Here is a 21,365-nt window from a genome sequence, read left to right as displayed (position 1 = left end):
AGTGTGCGTGAACTTGCAGTTGGGACACACGAGAGTTGATTTACATAGCATAACCAGCATGTGACACTTCATACACACTGTTGTCACCATCTCTTGCTTCTTCTGGTTATCATCATCACCTTCAAACGCTAACCAAGACGGGGATCGGCTTAGCCCTAGATCACATGATATCCCCTTCTTCCCTGGGGTCATGATCAAAGTTTCACCTTTAGAACCTTCATCTTTCTTCGTGATTGTTTTCACAGTAGAACTTGAAGATGAAGATAGGTTCAGATTAAGATCCAGTTCTGTCCTGTGATCTTCATATGTCGCTGATTGTGTCTGCCAAATAAATTTGAAACATGTTTTAGTTCATGTTTGTGTGCATATCATCCTTGCAGATATATACTTTGGTTTACCGATTTCATACCTTAGCCTCTAGGTGAAGCTGAACATCTGGCTTTATCAATATGGAGCTCTCTGACTTTGATCTTTGGAAGAACAGAGTAGTACTGTTCTTCTCAAGTTTTTCTTGTGCTTGATCTACTTGTTTGCTCCGTTTGAAGGAACCATGGAACGGTTCCCCATAGACTTTCGTCAGATCCCTCTTTTTAGAACAGAGAGTTCCATCATGTAGAGAAAACATTATACCTTCCACTTTACGCTTAAGAATCTCTCACTTTTGCTTAGGTGTTAGAGAACGAATGATCAGAATAGACGAACAGTTCGTGAAAGTCGTGTATATATATATACAAGATGAGTCACCCATGGAGTTATTATCCCCCACCGGTTCATGTAGAATAGTAGACAGAGTTAATGAGTTAGATATAACAAAATAAATATCGTAGATATTCGTTGACAATATAGAATTCAATTTGGGATTACTTTGCATGGCACAATATAATGTCCACCTTGGTATTTGTTGTTACTCAAGAAGAATTTATTTTGCATTTATGATTCATATATCATAGTATTAGTGTGTTCATATCATATCTATCTAAAGAATGGTAACTAAAATATTTTAACCACTTAAATTATACGTTATGGTTTACACTATACACTTGATCTTGGTGGAGTCAAGTACAATCCAGAAACGTAGCTATTCTGGATTAATTTCGATGTTTTAAGGAAATAAATACTACAACGTGGGATGAAAAATGGAAAAGTATAGTAACGTAGATGATGATGTGTGAGTTTCAAGTTGGATGCGTGATTAATAAGTGTGGGTATTGCTCCGAGGAGTCTCATTGAAATGTCTAGATTTATAGTTCTCCTATTTAATCCTCCACCATTATTATCATCATCATGATATCACCAACCATTATCTTAACGTATGTATGATGCAAGCATATAATTATATGCGAGTAGTGTGTATTCTTGTTGGTCATGGAAGTTGTCTGCATGTGTATGCATGATGATGAAAATAGTTATGTGATTGAAGATGTGAATACATAATAAATATAGAAGCCCAATCAGAAAACAATAATAAATAGAAAGAAACTAAATACAGTTGAAGGAGGAAGGTTGATGACTTCATGAATGCAGAATGCCTAAGCAACTTTAATACCACAATAACTCTCACTCCCACTTTTCAATATACAACACCAAAAAATACGTATATTTATTACTTCCTCTGAATTTTTTTTCTTTTTTTCTTAAGACGTTTAAATGATTTTGTTTCACTTTAATTGATTTCTTCAAAAAAAATATTTATTGTAAACATGTGTGTTACATGAATTTTCTATATATTATAGGAAATTTTATATCTATTTTTTTAAAAAAGAACTGAGTTGAAAAAGAAAAAAACAATAAAAAGTACTCCTTATAGTATTCCAAACATAACCAAACAATTTCAAATAACACATATTGAAATCTTCTTCAGCGGCCTACCAATGCCACGGCTCTCGTCCCTCGACTCCTCATTTATTTTTAGGACTCTTTTGGTCAGCTTCCTCATTAATCGCCTTTCTATATTTCTTATTTTTAAAAAAATTCAACGGATGCATTTACTTTTTAGAAACATTTATAGTATCTTAGTTCAAAAAAATATATATTCATTTACAGTATCATACTAATATACAAATATATAAGTCGTATATGTGTTAGTGAAAAAAATTGTATTGATCCACACATTGTGTCGTTGAAATGTCACCATCCAAATCTAAAACCTAGAGTTAGGATCAACCCCTAATATAAAATTTTGGTGTATGCATCTAACTGAAAACTTTTAAATATTCATTAGATATTTAAATTGTGTTGTAACTAAAAATGTTTTAGTACAAGTTGAGAAAATAGGAAGTGAAAGCACAAAAAGACCTTGAATTACGAGTATTTAGTTTCAACCATTTTACTTTAATAGTATTCTTCTGTGGTAATTAACCGTTTAAATAATATTACGATTTACGAACATATTTTAAAAACCGTACGTTTGTAAATGTTGCTGAATACTTAGCTAGCTAGACACGACCGTAGGGCCGGCCACTCACCACTATGGTATTGCTTGTAACGTCTTGCGAAAGCACTTTACTATACAAAAATCGTGTGTATTATTAATCAAGTAACTTGGGCCACACCATGCCACAGTATAACCTCTACGTAGAATTACAGCTATGCANTTAAATTGTGTTGTAACTAAAAATGTTTTAGTACAAGTTGAGAAAATAGGAAGTGAAAGCACAAAAAGACCTTGAATTACGAGTATTTAGTTTCAACCATTTTACTTTAATAGTATTCTTCTGTGGTAATTAACCGTTTAAATAATATTACGATTTACGAACATATTTTAAAAACCGTACGTTTGTAAATGTTGCTGAATACTTAGCTAGCTAGACACGACCGTAGGGCCGGCCACTCACCACTATGGTATTGCTTGTAACGTCTTGCGAAAGCACTTTACTATACAAAAATCGTGTGTATTATTAATCAAGTAACTTGGGCCACACCATGCCACAGTATAACCTCTACGTAGAATTACAGCTATGCATGATCGGGGCTTTAGTAAAGATTGTAATTTTCCCACATAGTAACAAATTGCAAATTACCACCGGTGAGTGCACGAGTTGGATACATGTGCTCCCTACTTTGATTCCCGGTAGAAAAGATGTTTTACGCCATGTAGCAAAAGCTGGTCTCGGGTCATGGGGGAGATTAAGGCCCAGGTCCGAACTCCTCCTAGTTAACAAAGAAAAAAGCAGAAAACAAATTGCAAATTAAAAATCACAAAATTTGATTGATGAGAAAAAAAAACATTTTAAAGCTCACAACATCATGCTACTTCATGCATGCAGTAACAATTAAGATACATGTCTCGTCATCTTATTAAAAGCTAGCACCAGAAACTCGTAATTTCGTAAATTGAAATATACAAGAAAGAAGAAAAAGTTGTACCAAGAAATAAAAGCTTTAAGTTTTTGTCACTGACAAAATAATTAATTAAGAAATATCTGGAATTACTTGTTTTTTTTTTTGGTTTAAAATTTACTTGTTACTATAGACAACCATACGTCCATACCAAGTAAAATTAAAAGTTAGCTAGCTCAAGAAATCTGTGATTCCGTGAATTAAAACAGATATGGAAAAAAGGTTGCATGAAATGAAAGCTCTCCAAGTAAAAAAAAAATTGTCGCGGGTAAAATAGTTTTACTTGTATACAACTTCTTGGACGTTAGATGGAGGATCATAATTGTGGCCTCAGTTAATATTATTTTCTGAAATACTAGAATAGTTATTATTTCCTGGTAGAAGAATTAAAGATTCAGTACTCGCCTACCTGTTTCCATTAAATAATTTTGAACAAGTATAAATGCATATAGTTATAATACACATATATTGTTTTGTGTTTCAACGATAATTTTGGAAAAACAAAATATGCAAAGATATGTTGTCAACTGAAGAACACTCCATGAACGTTATTTGGACTTCTATAGGATTATGCGTGAGTTATCAAGATACCGGTTAAGTTTGATTACGTTTTCATAATATATGCATTTAACATTTTACTAGAAAAAGTTAAAAGGGGTTGTTCTCATAGTTCTCTTCAATTGTAAATAGATTTAACTATAAAATGGAACGGATCGGATCAACCTACTGCAGTATATTTAATCATGTAGTTAGCCTTAGGCGTATATTATAAACAAAAAGAAGAAAAGGAAGAGTTAGGAGTTAGGACTTACTAGGGGGTTAGCTAAACCTATATTAACGACTTCATTTAAAGCAAGCTCTAACGACTCTTCTTCATCCTCACAACGTCCTAATAAATGTAACAATAATTTCCAATTTTCAATTCAAGTACATGTTATATTGACCTTTTTTTGTCAATGAATTTTTTATATTGATAAGCTATACTGTATAAATCAATGTTTTTATCTAATCACTATTTTTGAACTAAAATTGTGTTTATATCCTGGCTCGGTTAAACCATTAGTCATTCATCCACCAACAGAAAGTTCTAGTGAGAGTTTACTTATAATTAATAGTTAAAGTTTTAGGTTGATTGTGAGCATTCATATTCTTCTGCATTGCCGAGAGAGTTTCCTACCAATCCTTCTCTCCTTGCTTCAGCAGAATCACATATTCAGTGTACAGACAGATGTATGCTTCTTTGTGGCCCAATTTAGATCCTATAATTGTTGGCCCATCACCGTATAAGGACATTCTTCTATACCACGAACGACCAAACGAATCACAATATTCAAACCCCCTAAGAACTAATATCGAAAGTGTTTCATGAAAATCTTGGACGCAATGAACTTAGTTTCAACTGTAAAATTGTTTTAAAGATGGCTTGTACTAGGTATCTAACATATATAGTATTTAATTAACGAACATGGGTTTCATTTTAGAGTGTCGTTCAGTTCGAGTTAGAAACCATGAATTATAAAATGGTACATACTAAAAAAACAAAAAAAACAAAAAAAATGGTACATAATCTATTTTGATCCGATGAACGGTTTCTACAGAGTATATAACCCGTTCTGAATTGGCATTTCCAAGATTATGGAACAGTCTCTTGTATGAACCTAGCTATCATCTTAATTAGGGACTTTGGAAGTAGGTTTCAACTTCATATACCAACATATTTCTATGGATTCGAAAGTTTCGAATATTTTGCAAGTCAAATTGAGATTTAACTACAAGATATTTGGTTAAAATTAGTATTGATTCTAAATTTCTAACAAAGATCTCAACTAACTTGCACTACATTCGAATCCATAGCATAAATATCTCATTTTTTTTTGTTTTAAAGCGTAAATATCTCAATTAATTTACTAAACATAGAACTCCAAAAGAAAATCCTTTGTTTTGAAAACCAGTTATTATCCTTTCTATAACAAAAAGATCACGATCTCATAAGAATAGTTCTGCTAACAAAATTAGAATCTTTCATACCTAATTTTAGATACTAAAAAATCAGATTTGGAAATAGTCAAATCTTTTATCTTAATATCTCAACATTTAAGATGTTTAGTATCGGCGAAATAAAATCTCATTCATTAGATAATTTGATATTTCCTTTTTTTTTTTTTACATCAAAAGAATACTTTATTTTTCTAGTTTTACTATATAACCAAATTAAATAAAGTGGCCTCATAAGACGAAACCGATTTAGAAAAAACTTGGTCGGTACCAACAACATGAAATTTCATTCCAAGAACAAATTAGTACATGCAACAAAACAAAAACAAAAACAACAACAGGAGAACATCGATCTGGATAGTAGACATTGCCTAGAGTGATATTACCTAGTAGAGTTTTAGATTATTCAGAGCAACAAACAAACTTGGGGAAGAAGAAAACAACAACACGTTTTGAAATTACAGACTCGTATCCACCAGAGAAGGAGCCTTTTGAACTTCAATTCTTCAATAGATTTCTTGAGAAGATCCTTTTGCAATAAGGATTGTTACGTAGAATCGAGTGAGGCCTGATGACTTCAACAAGTGTGGCATGAAGTGAACCCTGTAATTAAACATTCCACAAAATCTTGATCACTCCTAGAATCAAACCGTTAGGAATATTAAAAGAAACTTTCAAACTTGACTTGGACTTTGTACCTTGGTGACAGCAAGAGCAGCTTGGATGACAAAATTGGCATAAGGGTCTTGAATTAGTATATCGAAATGAGGAACAGAGATGAGTTCACGCACGATCTGAGGACGGCTCTCTGGACAATGTGTTAAGCATCGTTCCACCATATGGCTACTGAACTTTTGCATCGAAAGCTCTACATAATGCCCTTTCACCTGCGAAAGCATCGCTGCAATCGCAGAAAAATCCCTCAGTTCAAGAACGAACTGGACCGCATAGTTCCTGAAAATTGATCAAGAAAAGAGAGTTGTCTAGATTAAATCTTATTATTACATTGATGTCTCTATAGGTAATAGGTTCAATACTTGTTACACGAGACAGTAAAATTTACCCGTAAGGGTCTTGAGCAAGGAAGAGACTGTTTCTTGAGATTTCAGTTACAAGCTTCTCTCTATGTTGTCCACAGGAATAAGCAATGCACTTTTGTAACACACAGCATCCATGTCGATGTGTCGCGATATCTATACAGTACTTTGTTGCATCTTCAAAGATGAACTACAAAGAGTAATTATATCAGTATCCATAACCTAAAGATTAAAAAAAATAAAAACAAAGATCTCTTTTTTACCTCGTTATCTTCTGTGCTTAGGCACTGTAAGCAACGTTGAATCACATGATTCCCATTTAAATCCCTAATGAGATTGAGAAATCCAGGCCTCAGAGCTGATTTCACCAGAGTAATCTGCTTCCTAGTCTTGATTGATTCCACTAATCTCTGAACAACTCGAGTACTTCACAACACACACACACAAAAACAAACAAGCTTTTAACTTAACATCAAACTGATCATATAGTAAACTTTAATATATACAGAACACTCTTACCCGTAAGCATTGAGTGATATTCGAATAAGCTGACCAGGCTCTGAAGTAACCATGAGTATGATCTGTGTTCTTTGTTCTTCATTACAAACATCTAAAAGTTTCTGCATCAAGTAATTCCCAAAAGGATCCATCATAAGCTCAACAACATGAGGAATCACCTCATTGAAAATGATCATAGCATCTAAAGCACTTCCATCTTCAAAGATCCTCTGTAAGAATCTGCATCCATGCTGATCTTTAGCCATTATGTAAACATATCCCTGGTACTCAGATACTTTAGGAAGAAGACTCTGTGGAGGCTTGTTACTGCTACTGCCTTGATGATCAAACAATGTTCGATGAACCAATGATGGAACAGAGTAATTATTGTTAAAACTCTGTAATCCTAAATTCACAGACTTGAGGATTTGATCGTTTTGGTTTGGGAACAGTAAAGGTTGATCCTTTTGATCAACACCAAAGCCAGAGTAATAACCAAACCCACCATCACCACCACTAGCTTCATAGTTTCCAAAATTGCTCCTTTGGTTGTTGTTTTGGTGATGAGTCTGATCTGTTCGTACATGATGAAGAGTCTTGTCTCCTTCTTCTCCAACATTCAAAAGATCGAAACTTTCGCAAAGACCCAAATCGTCACCACCAAGATTACACTTCGTCATCATCATGCCATCGAGTGGAGGAGAAGCGAACTGAGACGAACCATCTTCAGAAGAACACAACCCGTTCGAGAAGTAACTCGATAGCGAGTAATCAGACGGTGATCTGAGACAGAACCTATAAGATGAGTCACCGGGAAAGAGATTTTGATTATGACGATTGAAGTTTTGAGAGTGATGATGATGTGATTGGGTTTGAAGAGGAGACGAAGGAGAACGTGAGAGAAACGAAGGAGGAGACGAAGCTTCTCCAAATTCACCTCTTATCATCATCTCTGTTTCTCGTTTGTTCTACAAAAACACACACAGAACACAATCTAAAAGGCACAGAACACAATTATACAGAAGCAAAAAAAAAACAAAGACGAAAGTGTTTGAGAAGCTCACTAAGAAAGGGAGAGAGAGAAGGAGAAGGAAGGGAAGGGTTTTTAAAAACAAATTATATTTTTTTTTTAGTTCTTTACTAAACGATAAAGTAAAATGTTTTTGTAAAAAAAAAAGTTCTCTTAATAATAAGTCAATTGGATATAAAAGACTATGAGATTAAATAGGCTATATATGCTCATTTATTACTATTTTGGCACAGATCTGAATCAGATTACACAAAAAAACAAAAAAATAAGTTGGGAGTATCAATAGATTTTAGTTAAAATATAAGTGAAAGTTTTCAATTAAATAAAAGTGAATGAAATAATATTGTATGACTGAAAAGATAACTTTGTTATTTTAAAATTATTGCCAAAAAAAGTTGTAAAAATAAAAGTTTTGTGTTTATTCTTCAAACCAATTGTTATGGTGTAAAATATTTAAAACCAATAGCAAGGATTTGTTAATTATGTTTTGGTCGACTGAAAGATGTCAAAGAAAGAAAATCATTACTCATTAGTATTACTAGAGATGAAACCCGTGCGTTGCGCGGGGTTCTTTGTTATTCTATTGACCATTCTATTTTATTTTTGAGAAAATATCAATAAAAGCATGAAGTTAGCAAAAATATTAATTAAATTGTCAATTTTTATTATTTTTTAACGTTAAATCGCAAACTTTTGTTAATTTTGCCAAATAAAACACATAGTTAAGTCAACTGACGGATATATTTTATAGTATTAAGTCAACATCGGTAAAATCCGTTAACAGTAAAATGACGTCGATTTGTAATATTAAAAGAAAAAACATGATATGGTGATTTGAACCTGCCACCTGTTGGATGAGTTAATCAATACTTAACCAAACACATATTTATATATTTTTTGGTAATCTCTTATTTGGACTTTCTCCTTCTCACGATCGATAGAACCGCGTACTTATCAGTAAAATTTTCTTTCTTCCTCATTTAAGCGTTTCCATTGACCAATTCCAATATGATTTTTTTTTCTATTTCTCCATTACGATTTATCAAATTTTAATTCTATCTCACTTTCTAGATTTCGTGGCGGAGATCACCATCTCCTCGCTGAGACATTCCCAGGGATGGCGGTGGAGTTCAGATGACGATTCCCACGGAATCCATTGGCGGCTTAAATCTGAATTTGAGAAAAAGCTGAGGTTCAAATTCTTTGACAATATATATTTTTTGTTATGTAAAATTGTCAATATACGCAGTGGCTCTGTTATTTTATTTTTAACTTACAAACGACGTCGTTTCACTGTTTAACAGAAGTTATCAGCGTTGACTTACATTGTAAAATTCATCTGTTAATTGACTTAACTATGTGTCTAATTTGGTAAAGTCAATAAACATTTATGATTTAACTGAAAAAATAATAAAAGTTGACAATTTAATTCACCACAAGCAAAGTTGAGCCTTTTTAAAAACGTTTTTACTATATAACTTCATGCTTTTAATGACATTTTTCTCTTTTATTTTTATACACATTTTATTTATTTTTCCTTTCCTATGTGTTTGTGTATGGTGTAAGCTGTTATTCTCTTTCATATATATCTATATTGTATTATTAAGGCCTCAATATATATGTGGCCAAAATGGGCCATTTTTACTTGGCGATTATCCAAAGATTATTTATTACCTTGTTGGGCAGTTCTTGTTTTATTATAGGATTTTACCGTATTTTTGTGTTAATTTTCTGGTAGCTTTGTTCTGAAATGAGAGTGTCCGTACTTAATTATCTTCTTCATCCAGTCATTCTTCGTGACTATTTTTGTCCTTTTCCTTTGAATTCGATTGTTCATCATCCACGTATGCATTTTTCTTTCAATTTAGGAGAGTGGTTGATTGTTTGATTGGTGATGCTTCTGGTAAGTCATGGGAAGACTGTTCATTGAGTCTATTTTGGTTTCGCTTGCTGGTGGAAGCTAAGTAGGTTGTTTAGTAGATTAGATTGTTGTTATTTTTATTTTGATGCTCGTTGATAGTGTATTATTCTATGTGTTGTTGTGAAGAGTTTCGTTTCTTTTTGTTTGGTTTATCTAGTTATTAAGTTGATTTCTATGAATCTAAAAGATTAAACTGTGTTGGTCCAACCTCCATTTTGTTTTAATTTTGTTTTCTATGAATCTAAAATATACATAGAAATACCATTTTGTTTTCTTTTCCTGTATATTTTGAAATTTTTTTTTACTGGTTTTGATGTTTTGGGCTGATGGTTTATCTTAGAATCATGTCGATTAAAAATGTCTTGATAGTGATATTTCTACGTTTTTAATATTTTGTCATCAAAATACTTATGTTCTGGAAAATTAAATAAAAAAGAGTAGGCTTATAAAACTGGATAAAGCCCACATAATTTCAAATTAGAGACAAAGTCCACAAAATTTATAAAAAAATTATGCTGAGGTGGAGCTCTCTAATGAGAGAAAACTCTGCTATTATATATATGATTAGCTTTTTGATATCATAACAACATCGTTTTAATAAAAAAATTTGAATATGCCAAATAATAATAATAATAAAAATGGATAGAACAACCAAATTTATAACACTAGTATATATTTGTATATATATATATATAATAGTTACCAATTATCTTCTTACAATTTTATCCCAACTCCTATTATTTGGGGTCCAATTATTTTAATTTTAATAATATAATTAGTGTCAATCATGGTTATTGTTATTTTGTAGGTAAATCCAACATAACTGTAATTAATTATATTATTTTGTTTTTGTGTTAGGGCAATTTTTTTTTATGAAAAGAAAACCTTCTAAACCCCTTAAAAAGATAGACTACTTATGATATTAAACAAGGTTTACCAGAAACACATATATAAATCAACCATATATTACACAAACACAGGAGAAAAACATACATACATAGTTCTGTAAAATAACACAGTGGCAAACAATGAACATAATGGATAAGAGAATCTTTACCAGTACCAGAACCGATGACTGTAATTAATTATATTATTTTGATCAAAATTATATTATTTTGATTAATTAATTAATCACCCAACCTTTACTAGTACCAGAACCGATGACTGTAATTCGCTCAACCAAGAATTGGAGCAAGCTTGGTTGTTTTTCCATTAAAAAAGCATCCCAAACTACCCTAAATTTCGAGTGGGAGATACGCCCATTAGATGGTCAAGATCATATAGAAATCCTCTCAAATATGGTGAAGATCATATCCGCACATCGAAGGCATACCTCAGATATGAAATCAGTAAGAATGATGAGCCAATACAAGGAGATCCATGTAGCATCAAAGGTTGGGTGATTAATTAATTAATCAAAATAATATAATTAATTACAAAATAATATAATTAATAAATTATACAAGAACATAACTGTAATTAATTATATTATTTTGTTTTTCTGAGAGGGCAATTTATTTTATGATGAAAATAGAAACCTCTAAAACCCTTAAAATGTAGACTACTTATGATATATTAAACAAGGTTTTAACTCTCAAAAATGGATTATGGAGTACAAGGTATGTACAAAAAAAAGTCTCACAAGAATGTGAGTGAGTTTATTTTTCTAATATATATTTGTAGTTGATTAAAAAATCAAGAATGCTAACCTTCTCTCTGTTGAACCTATATATTTTTTGGAGAGAATTTATGTTCTTGATAAGAAAGTAATCTATTATTATAAGTTTATTTGTGTGTGTAAAAGAAATACATGATCTAGGAGTGTGTGATGATTGTCTATTTATAAATTCTAAATAGATTATTGGCATCCATGATCTATAAATTGGCAATTGGCAATATTAGACCAGTAATTAATGTTTTAACTTAAAGACCAAATAAGTGGAAATATTTTTTTGTTTAATAAACGATGACTTATTTACTTTGGAAAACAATGATGGCTTATTACCAAAACACTCTTACAATTTATATCTCTATGCATTTTAAGAATAATAAATCATTATTGACCAAAAATAAAAGAATTAGAAATCTTAATTATCTAACAGTTAAATCTTAAAATATTATTAAAACGTAAAACGACATGCTAGTATTACTTTTCTTACTAATGTATTCATATAATGCTATGAAAAATAACTAAGAACCTATTATTGGATGAATGATTTGTAAATTCATATAGAATTGTAAAATTATGGAAATAAAAACACATGTATTTTGAAATAAGAGGTTTTATTCTTGGATTTGAATGCTTCTATTTTTTACTTGCAAATTCATTCAAATCTATTTAAAACACAATGTGGATTTTGAAATCTAAAAATAAATCATTAAATGAATAATATGGAATTTTAACAAGTATTTATAATTCATAGAACTAATAACACAGGTTGCACCCAAAAAAAAAAGAACCAATAACACATAATTTTGCTTGAATAACACATGATTTTTGTTTAGATTTCTAAATCTATTAAAATCATAGAACCAACAACCCTTAAATAAGTAGAATCAATAAATTATTTAAGCACAAGGTCCATGTTGATTTAAGTGCTAATGTCACTAGTCATTCATCAAAAGAAAAGAAAAAATTACCTACATTATAACTTTGGTATTTATTTTCTAGAAAACGCTTCAAAAGCATTGCATAAATTTGTTCACCGAGAAAATAAATTAGTTCACTAGTTCGATTTACCTGTATTATTGAAATTACAATTCAATAGACATATAGGGCAAACTGATTACAAGTTAGTTCAATAGACATATAGGGCAAACTGATTACAAGAACTAACTGTGAAGAATAAGAATCACAAAACGAAATTATAACATATCTCTTTTGTATGCTATATTATTACATATGCACAATAACGAAACAAAAGGTGTAAGAAATCAAAGTAATTTAATTTCATGAAACAAAATGATCTGTTCATAATTTGTCTACAACGCGTATCATCTTTCTTTTGGAAACTTCGTGGAAATTATTAAACCTTCCTTATATAATCATGGATCCCAATTAGACAGACCGTAATATAGTTGACTATAGGCTCTATAAATTGGTTCCCTATAGACTATAGTCAATAAGTTTCTATTTCTTGTTAGTATAAATCTGAGTCAAGACATAAGTATGACAAGGAATATCATTAATATGGTTTCCAAATTAGGAAAGGCCACGAAATGTATGGCTTCTGACACAAGCTACTCGCTTTTTGACCACTTTATATTGCTAGTAGCTGCGTATTATGGCTTTCCTTAGTCTTAAGTCTTAACTTCCTCGCAATTTCCACTCTTCGGGTCACCATCCAAAGTATCAGTTTGCTTCTGCGTCAACGTCAAGTACTAAAGCTTATGTTTACGTCGATTAGTATCTTGTTCTTACGTAATCAGATTTTGTATTTGGATCAACCAATAATCCAATATACATGGGCTTCAAACATATCGATGATATTTATCATGTGCATGTCTTTCCCACTTCATATTGTTTGTTTACTTGGGCCATTAACCAAACGTATATTCTATCATTTAACTTTTGTTGATTTGAGTAATTCGAATTGTTTGGTACGTACTCACAAACTTGGGCCTCGTACATACATGTTATGTAGGAAGAAACTTGTGCACCAAACTAATAGTAAGAAAGTTGGACGTACGTAAACTAAGTGAAACATTGTATGAAACCAGTCTCAAATCTTTTTTTCACAACAGTATTATTGTAAATACAAAAACTTACTTCAAATTTACAAGAAAAAAAGTATTAATTTTTTACAAAGGGAGTAAAAAATATCACTTCTTCCAGCTTCGACTACGAAACAGAGGATCTTGAATTCCACCGACAACCCAAGTTTCTTTGGCAATGTCTGCAGAGAGTTTGTAATAGTTTGTGTCGTAATCCATCACAACCAAATTCATCTTCTTCGTCTCTTCCTCCATCAATGATCTCAAATCCTTCTTCTTCTTCCTCACTGTATCATTCTCTTCTTCTTTTTCTCCGCTCTGTTTTTCAATGTTACCACCTTCCTCTGTTTCTACTTTCTTCTCCTCTAACCAATTCTTAACCGGCGCAGATCTACACCGCATCAGCAACAACGCGTTTGGCGGAGGAACCGCAGTTTCTACATCCGAAAACGCGTTTTCCTTTTCGTCAACACACTCTTCATTGTTCTGCTTCTCATGTAAAACCATAAACCATTTCGAGAAAACTGTCCCCGAGCTTTCATCTTCTTCCTCCTCTTCCTCTTCCTCTTCTTCTTCTTCTTCTTCTTCATCATCTGAGATCACATCCACAGGAGGAAACGCACCGAAACACCGGAAATCAAAGCTGAGGTCACGTAGACAAGTCAAGAAGCCCATGACATCTTTCTTGATCCCAAACAACTTACTCTCCGACTTGTTTCTATGTATCTTCTCCATCTCCGCCATCAAAGACTGCCAATTCTTTCTCCCACCGGTACCGTTGTCGCCTTTGCTCGGCCGCACTTTGATCTGACCAGCACACGTGACTTTCGGAGATGTAGGTTCTTCTGCTATCTCCCTTCCTCCACCGCGATTCTGACGGACTCCACCGCCACTGACTGAGAGCTTACTGAGGCTGCGGCGGTGGTGTGGAGCATTTTGACGGCGGTTAAAGGAAGGAGAAGGGCTAGAAATGGATTTGGAAGGTAAAGACAAATGTGTTCTTGAAGGGAAACAAACCATCAAATCTGCTGAGTAACCTGAAGACTTTCCTCCTCCTCTAATCATTTTTTTCCAATTTGATTTTCTCTTCTTCTTCTTCGATTTGTTTCTTAGGTATATATGATCGATCTTGAAGATGGTGGTTTTAGCTTTTTATGAGTTCTGCTACTGGTTTTAAAATTGCTTTCCTCTTCTTTAAATTTTTTGTTTATTTTAGACCTTTGTGCTGACAGCTCCGCAAGCTTTAGCTTTTGAGAAATCTTTTTATTTAAAACTATTATATTAAAGTAAATTGACCATCATTATGTGGTTTTGATTGCTACCATCAAGTATCAATTTCAACCATGTATTCAAATTCATAAAATTCTACGAATACTAACCGTTCGGTGTAAATTAAAAGACATGTTACGTTGTTATTTATGTTTGTTTTTTCATCATGCTTTCTTCTTTGCATTCTATATTTTAAAGCTATTTTGTTTATACAGTACAATGTTAACGTATATATATTATATATATATATATAAGGCGGATACGAATGTGACAATGGTGATATAGTTGATGATCAAGTAGGCCATATAATTGGGAAATTTTTTAAAGGCTTTCTCTTTTTCAACTTTACTATACCAGATTAAATGAATGAAAGAGATGCAAACTATGTTGACTTGTATCTCTCTCTCGTATTCCGTTCGACTTGAACCTCTCGTATGCAATTCGACTTGAAACTAAACTGAATTCAAAACAGAATTAGGTTTATCAGAACTTCACTCGGAATATTAAATTATATAACATGTTAATATTGTACAGCATAACCAAACTAATGACCTAAAGATTACTTAATTCAACATGCTTAGAATAGAAAATTAATTGATCAAATATCACATATATATATATATATATATATATATATATATATATATATATACTAATTGGTTTTGGCTACCACTTCTGTTAGTGTTTTGGATTTAGTCATCATTCGTGACTATGGGCTATAGTTGAGCTAATATCCGCACTAATAAAAAGCTTTGCTTAACAACTACAAGAGATATTATTCTGTTATACATACAATTTGTTTGCAAAGAACTAAAACGTTTTGATAATCATGTTAAATGTATTGACCACATCTTCGATCGTATAAACCTCACGTTTGTATAACTCCGCAGCTTTGAAAAGTACAAATAACGTGATTTATTTAGTTTGTTAATGATTAATCAACGACCTTTTGGTCATAATGGTACTCGATGGTTACGAGCCTACGACAATGATTACAGGAATAGATTAGGTGTTTTCAATGATATCAGAATCAATCATTTATCGATTCTTTATTACTTAAAGCAAAGGAATCTCAAACCATTGATATTTAATTTTTAAGTCACTACTCATATATATAAGTTTAAAGAATGGAAGAAGGTGATGATGCTTAGCGGCGGCAAAGAACTATAGTAATGTATGGTTCTTTCAACGTCCAAAAAAGACAATTATGTTTGGTAAACAATCGAGTGGCATATATAATAATTCCGCAACTATATAGTTTCTATCAATCATGTAATGTTACAGAATCATGATTTTAATGCCGTCATTTCTCAAATTAGTATCATGTTATATCATGCCTTTTTCATAAATTATTAGTGTTTTAAGCTAACCGGTCCACGTTTTAATAACTCTTTATATAGGCGGTTTAGACGGTTCAAAACTTAAATCCGGTTGAAGTTTTTTTTTTTTCAATCTTTGGGCCACAACTGGCCGGCCCATTAGCCAAATGGACTTACCTCTGCCACTGCACTAAGATCACTTCACCCGGTTGAAGCTTTTTGCTGGGTGTATATCACTTTTCTTGATACGCCATTGTTCTCCATTCTCTGAGGATTGTTGGATCAAGAGTTAAAGGAGAGGTTTAGATATTGTTTTGGTGAACAAAAGCAAAGAGTCTCTACAAAAGGTTGTGAATTAGAAAGATTGTTATGTATCAATTACTCCTTTATTTTTGTGTCTATGGTCAGAGAGATATTTCACATATTGTTTATATAGTAGCCAAATGATTTAAGAAATTCTTTTGTTTGTAACCAAAGACAAATTCTTTTCATATTTTAAAAAGTTGTTACCACTTTGTTTGACAGTAATTTGATATAAAAATGTTAACAATAATACTGCAAATAAAAAAAAAAGGTTCAGCCTGAAATTACCATTCAGGAGAGACAAAGACATGTCCAAACAGATCACACAAGGGTCACAGTACCATTTTCTGCAACAAGCAGCCATCATTTGAGAAATAAAATACTACATCTTAGAAGAACTAAGACAATCAGACTCATCACAAAATATAGACCACCCTCAATCTAAGACAATGGGGAAATCTTTTCTTAACCCATCTTGATCTTCAACCTCACCAGTTTTACCACAATCCTCGCTCTGTCTTTCTTCTGTCTCTTCTGCTTCCTCACTGATAGAGCTATCACTCGTGAGTGGAACACTGATGATAGCAGCAGGGTCTAGCTCGAAAGAACCAGCGGGAACTCCCTCTCTCTCCTTCCCATTCAACTTAAGTGATGGCACCCTGTGAGAGAATCTTTGCATTTCCTCTTGTGCGATCATGAGTGAAACGACTCCATCCAGCCCAGCTTGTTCATAGACCGATACAAATCCCTCAACTTTTCCTAAATAGGCCACTCCAACACCTAGACAATCGTCAAAGGTGACCAGAACTTCCACAAAGTCGAACTTATAAGGAGGCATGTGCTGTTCCGGGTTACTGTTCCAGCTTTTGCTCTAGCCTCTGAAAAGAGCCCATGTTTCTCCTTTCCTTGGATTCACAGCGATGAAGTGTCTGCTATGTATGATGGGATTCATCACATGAGAAAAGGTCAACTGGCTTATGGTTTCTGTGATCCCTAATTTGAACCTCCCACAAGCAGCAGGAACATAATCCTCATCTTTATGTTCAAACCATGTCAACTGAATACTCTTCCCACGTTTATTAATTTTCTTGATCCGACCATACAACCTAGGCATAGAATCTCTACCATCGTATAGAGCCCATACTTGACCAGCCTTAAAAGATCTCATCGTCTTGCTGAAATCTGCAAACTCTGAATCAACACACAATAATGGCTCAATGGAGACAACAACTTCTTCAATATCTTTTTCATGTCCTTCACTTATCTTTACAGGAGAGGATGTAGAAGCCGAATCTTTTTCCATGTCTTCATCATTATGGTTGTGTTGTTGTGCAAGAGCCTCAGCATCTCTACCATTCGTTTCCAACAGTGAAGGCCCAGAATCCAGCCTAGGTCTCTTCCGAGTCCCCCCTGCTTGCATTAATGGTTCTTCAACTTCTCTCTGTTTCAATTCAATCTCTTTCTCCCTTTCTTCAAGTTCCTTTTCCTTTAACTCAAGGAACTTCCTCTTCACATCAATCTCTATGGCTTCTTCTTGCTTTCTCAGTTCAAAAATCTCTTCTTTCTTCTCCAGTTCAGCTCTGATGGTATCATTCTCCCTCGCTTCAAGTTCCTTAAGAGATGCTTCCATCAGCTCAGCTTCCTTAATCCTCCTCTCCAGATCCAGAATCTGTTTCCTTACAGACTCCTCCTTCAAATCCACTTCCATGGCTCGCTGCTTTAATAAATCAAACTGCTCGTCGATTTCTTCCGACCGTAGCGATGAATCAAGAACTGATGAAGCTTTCTCATGAATCTGGTCTAGGATTTTATGCATCTCCTCCTTTTTTTTATCAACCCCCTCTAAATCACCCTCCACTACCATTAGGTCATATGCAGAAACCCTAAGCATTCAAAAATCAAAAGAAACGAACAACTAAAAAAAACAATCTTTCATGAAAAAAAATTACAATTTGAGACAAACACACCGCAGAAAACAAAAGATTTCAGAGAAAGAAAACCTTTGTCGAGGTTCGTCTTCAGTTTGTGCCGGCGCCAGATCCTTCTCCGGCGTGTCTCTTCCGAAAGGTTGTGAATTTCCCAGTTCCATTATGATTTTGCTTCGGTTAAGTTGCTGAAAGATTGGAGCTTTTTGAGCTCTTGGAAGAAGTATTCTGAGAAGGTTTGCTTTTTTTTTTTTCAGTTTGAAAAGAAGAGAGAGATGATTGAAAATTCAAAATAGAATAAAATGGAGGGAGGATCATAAAAAAAAAGTTTCGGGACAAATAGGTACGTCTTTTTGTTTTACAGCCGTTGGATTAAATTACTTAACCGTTAGATTAAATTATCTTTGACCATTGGTTTACTGAAATCATATTTTCTTTTGACCAGAGTTTTCTGCTGATTTTTTTAGCCGTTTGATTTCGTTTGTCAGAAGATGAGAATCACGAGATTTTTTTTTTTTTTTTCTTTTTTCTCAACATCAACTTTTCATTAATCAAATGGGAGAGTAACCAGTAGACCAAAGCTTGTTATTTGGGAATAGGTTATAAACTTTAATATATATGGTGATATATTTAGGATGGCATTTATTTAGGAAGAGATTAGAAAAAATCAGAATGACATTCCTCAAATGCGCATCCAGGAGGTTCGAGCCCGCGACATCGTGAATTTACAAGTGGGAGACTAACCAGTAGGCCAAAGCCTGTTATTCGGGAATATGTTATAAACTTTAATATATATGGTGACATATCAATTATGGCATTTAGGAAAGGATTATAAAAAATCAGGATGGCATTCCTCATAACAATGGCATTTAATATATATGGTGTTCGAATACGCGACATCGTCTAATTATAAGTGGGAGAGTAACCACTAGGCTAAAGCATGTTATTCGAGAATTAGTTATAACATTTAATATATATCATGAAATATATAGGAATAGATTAGGTAAAGACTAAAGACTGAATGATATTTAGGAAGGGTTGAGGTAAAAAATATACACACCCCACAAAGAAACACTCACCACACACAATAGAGATTGAGAAACACATTTTTAAAAAATTTATAATATTCAGGAAAGACTCCTTGAAACTCAGGATATCCTTCATGAAATTGTCTTATGAATATCAGTATGCTATGAAGTTTACATTTGTAGACTGTAGAGTGTTCCTGGATAAATCTAGTAACAATTGTAAAAAATCAAATGCATAAAAAGCATCATATTGGTAATTTGCAAGTACTTTTATTATGTCCTTCTCTACCACATCTGATGCACTTATGACTTTGAGATTTAGAACCTGGTACACCAAACTCTCCAACTGATCTCTTTCTCTTTTTTGGAGGTCTCCCACTCTTTATCCTAGTTTGTGGTGGAACACAAAAGTATGCAGCTATAGAATCTGGAAATACCCAACTCTTCACATCTCCACTTGGATGAATGCTCTCAGCATATGCTTTAGCCCAAATATCTGTCAAATAGAAATGATCAACAAGTTTGTATTCATCCATGTTTGTACACTTTGCAGCAGCAATGGCGTGAATGCAAGGGAATCCTTTCAATGTCAAAGACGCATCAGGTAAAAGTCTTGTTCTTTAGGTGAACAACAAACTTATTCCTATCATCTTTGACCCCAAACTCATGCTGATCCACTTGAAAAACATCTAGTTTCATTGCATTACTGAACCTTAATACTATCTCATTTGTAACATTTGGTGTAGCACGCTTGTTGTGTTTGGCAGCTTTTTCCCGTCGCTCATGAAACCATGTTGTAAGAGTTATCCTGATTGTCTCAAGAAGTGAAATCACTGGCTGCTCTCGAGGATCCTTTAACATAGAATTCAATGACTCAACAATGTTTGTTGTCATAATATTGTAGCGGTTAGATGGTGCATAACAACGAGCCCACTTCTTGAAATCTGCCTCTTCTAAATATTTGGCAAGTTTTGGATTAGAATTCTGTATATCCCTAAGAACACCTTCAAACTCATGAAACGTAAAAGCATTAGCTGCTGAGTCGACAAGAGGCAAGAAGCTTTTACTCATGAACTTTACCTTGATGTTGTTTTTGAGATGAAATTTGCAAATGCCATGATGGGATGCTGGATACAATTCTGAGATTGTTTTTCAATGGATTGAGCACGGTCAGAAACAAATACCAAATCCGGTGCATCAGGGATGATAGTGAGCAAACACCTAAAGAACCAATTCCATGCAATATCATTTTCTGAATCAACAATGGCAAATGCTATCGGGTATAAGTGAAAATCTCCATCTTCTGCAGTAGCTGCTAACAAAGCTCTCTTATACTTTCCTTTTAGGAATGTACCATCAACATCAATCACTCTTCTCATTCAAGAAAAACCTCTAATCGACTGGCCAAATGCGATGAATACGTATTTGAAATTCTTCAAAGGATCCAACTCAAGGTAAGCAACTGTTCCTGGATTTTTTTCACTTGCCATGTACAACCATTTCACTAGATTTAAATAACTATCCTCAGCAGTGCCTCTAACCAAATTTTGACCTTCCTCTTTTGCTCTCCAGGCTTTTTTGTATGGTATGTATACTCCATGATCTTTTCTGACACTAGATTTAAATAACTATCCTCAGCAGTGCCTCTAACCAAATTTTGACCTTCCTCTTTTGCTCTCCAGGCTTTTTTGTATGGTATGTATACTCCATGATCTTTTCTGACACTAGATTTAAATAACTATCCTCAGCAGTGCCTCTAACCAAATTTTGACCTTCCTCTTTTGCTCTCCAGGCTTTTTTGTATGGTATGTATACTCCATGATCTTTTCTGACCAACTCCATAGTCTGTTTTGGTTTGAGTCCAACTCTCTTTTCTCCATAGTTGTTGCAGTAAAAACTTCTAAGAAATTTTGCAGTTGCTTGTCTATGGTGGCATTCTTGTGGGTTGTGTCACAATTGTTTTCATGACAATACTTCTTCACCACAA

General features: G+C 33.4%; 3 protein-coding genes and 1 pseudogene across 3 annotated transcripts in view; all 4 read right to left on the bottom strand.

The window, feature by feature from the left end:
- The window catches only part of LOC104756578, a 4,188-nt gene extending 3,434 nt beyond the window's left edge, over positions 1 to 754 (bottom strand). Inside the window, exons 1-2 of the mRNA XM_010479184.2 lie at positions 410 to 754; positions 134 to 321 (exon numbers count right to left, since the gene is read on the bottom strand). Coding sequence (XP_010477486.1) covers positions 134 to 321; positions 410 to 625 — 404 coding nt within the window. The 5' untranslated portion in view covers positions 626 to 754. The remainder of the gene's footprint in view (positions 1 to 133; positions 322 to 409) is intronic.
- Positions 5,583 to 7,938, bottom strand: LOC104756575 (putative pumilio homolog 8, chloroplastic). The gene is made up of 5 exons (XM_010479182.2): positions 6,891 to 7,938; positions 6,635 to 6,797; positions 6,398 to 6,561; positions 6,033 to 6,288; positions 5,583 to 5,937 (listed from the first exon to the last, which is right to left on the bottom strand). The coding sequence occupies exons 1-5, from the start codon at positions 7,817 to 7,819 to the stop codon at positions 5,833 to 5,835; spliced, it is 1,617 nt and encodes a 538-aa protein (XP_010477484.1). The 5' UTR covers positions 7,820 to 7,938; the 3' UTR covers positions 5,583 to 5,832.
- On the bottom strand, positions 13,516 to 14,820 carry LOC104756574. The gene has a single exon (XM_010479181.2). The coding sequence runs from the start codon at positions 14,597 to 14,599 to the stop codon at positions 13,643 to 13,645; it is 957 nt and encodes a 318-aa protein (XP_010477483.1). The 5' UTR covers positions 14,600 to 14,820; the 3' UTR covers positions 13,516 to 13,642.
- On the bottom strand, positions 16,862 to 20,868 carry LOC104759354 (annotated as a pseudogene).

The sequence above is a fragment of the Camelina sativa genome, chromosome 17 (genome assembly GCF_000633955.1).
Source record: "Camelina sativa cultivar DH55 chromosome 17, Cs, whole genome shotgun sequence".
Taxonomy (NCBI): domain Eukaryota; kingdom Viridiplantae; phylum Streptophyta; class Magnoliopsida; order Brassicales; family Brassicaceae; genus Camelina; species Camelina sativa.
Note: the sequence above shows the minus strand (reverse complement) of the source record. Positions and strands in the feature narration are given on the sequence as shown.

Excerpts from the sequence above, each read along its gene's own strand:
- LOC104756575 (XM_010479182.2), bottom strand. The coding sequence starts at position 7,819 with ATGATGATAAGAGGTGAATTTGGAGAAGCTTCGTCTCCTCCTTCGTTT. Across the intron at positions 6,798-6,890 it reads ATATCACTCAATGCTTACGG|TACTCGAGTTGTTCAGAGAT; the intron begins GTAAGAGTGTTC and ends TGTGTTGTGAAG. Across the intron at positions 6,289-6,397 it reads CTTGCTCAAGACCCTTACGG|GAACTATGCGGTCCAGTTCG; the intron begins GTAAATTTTACT and ends ATCAATTTTCAG.
- LOC104756574 (XM_010479181.2), bottom strand. The coding sequence starts at position 14,599 with ATGATTAGAGGAGGAGGAAAGTCTTCAGGTTACTCAGCAGATTTGATG.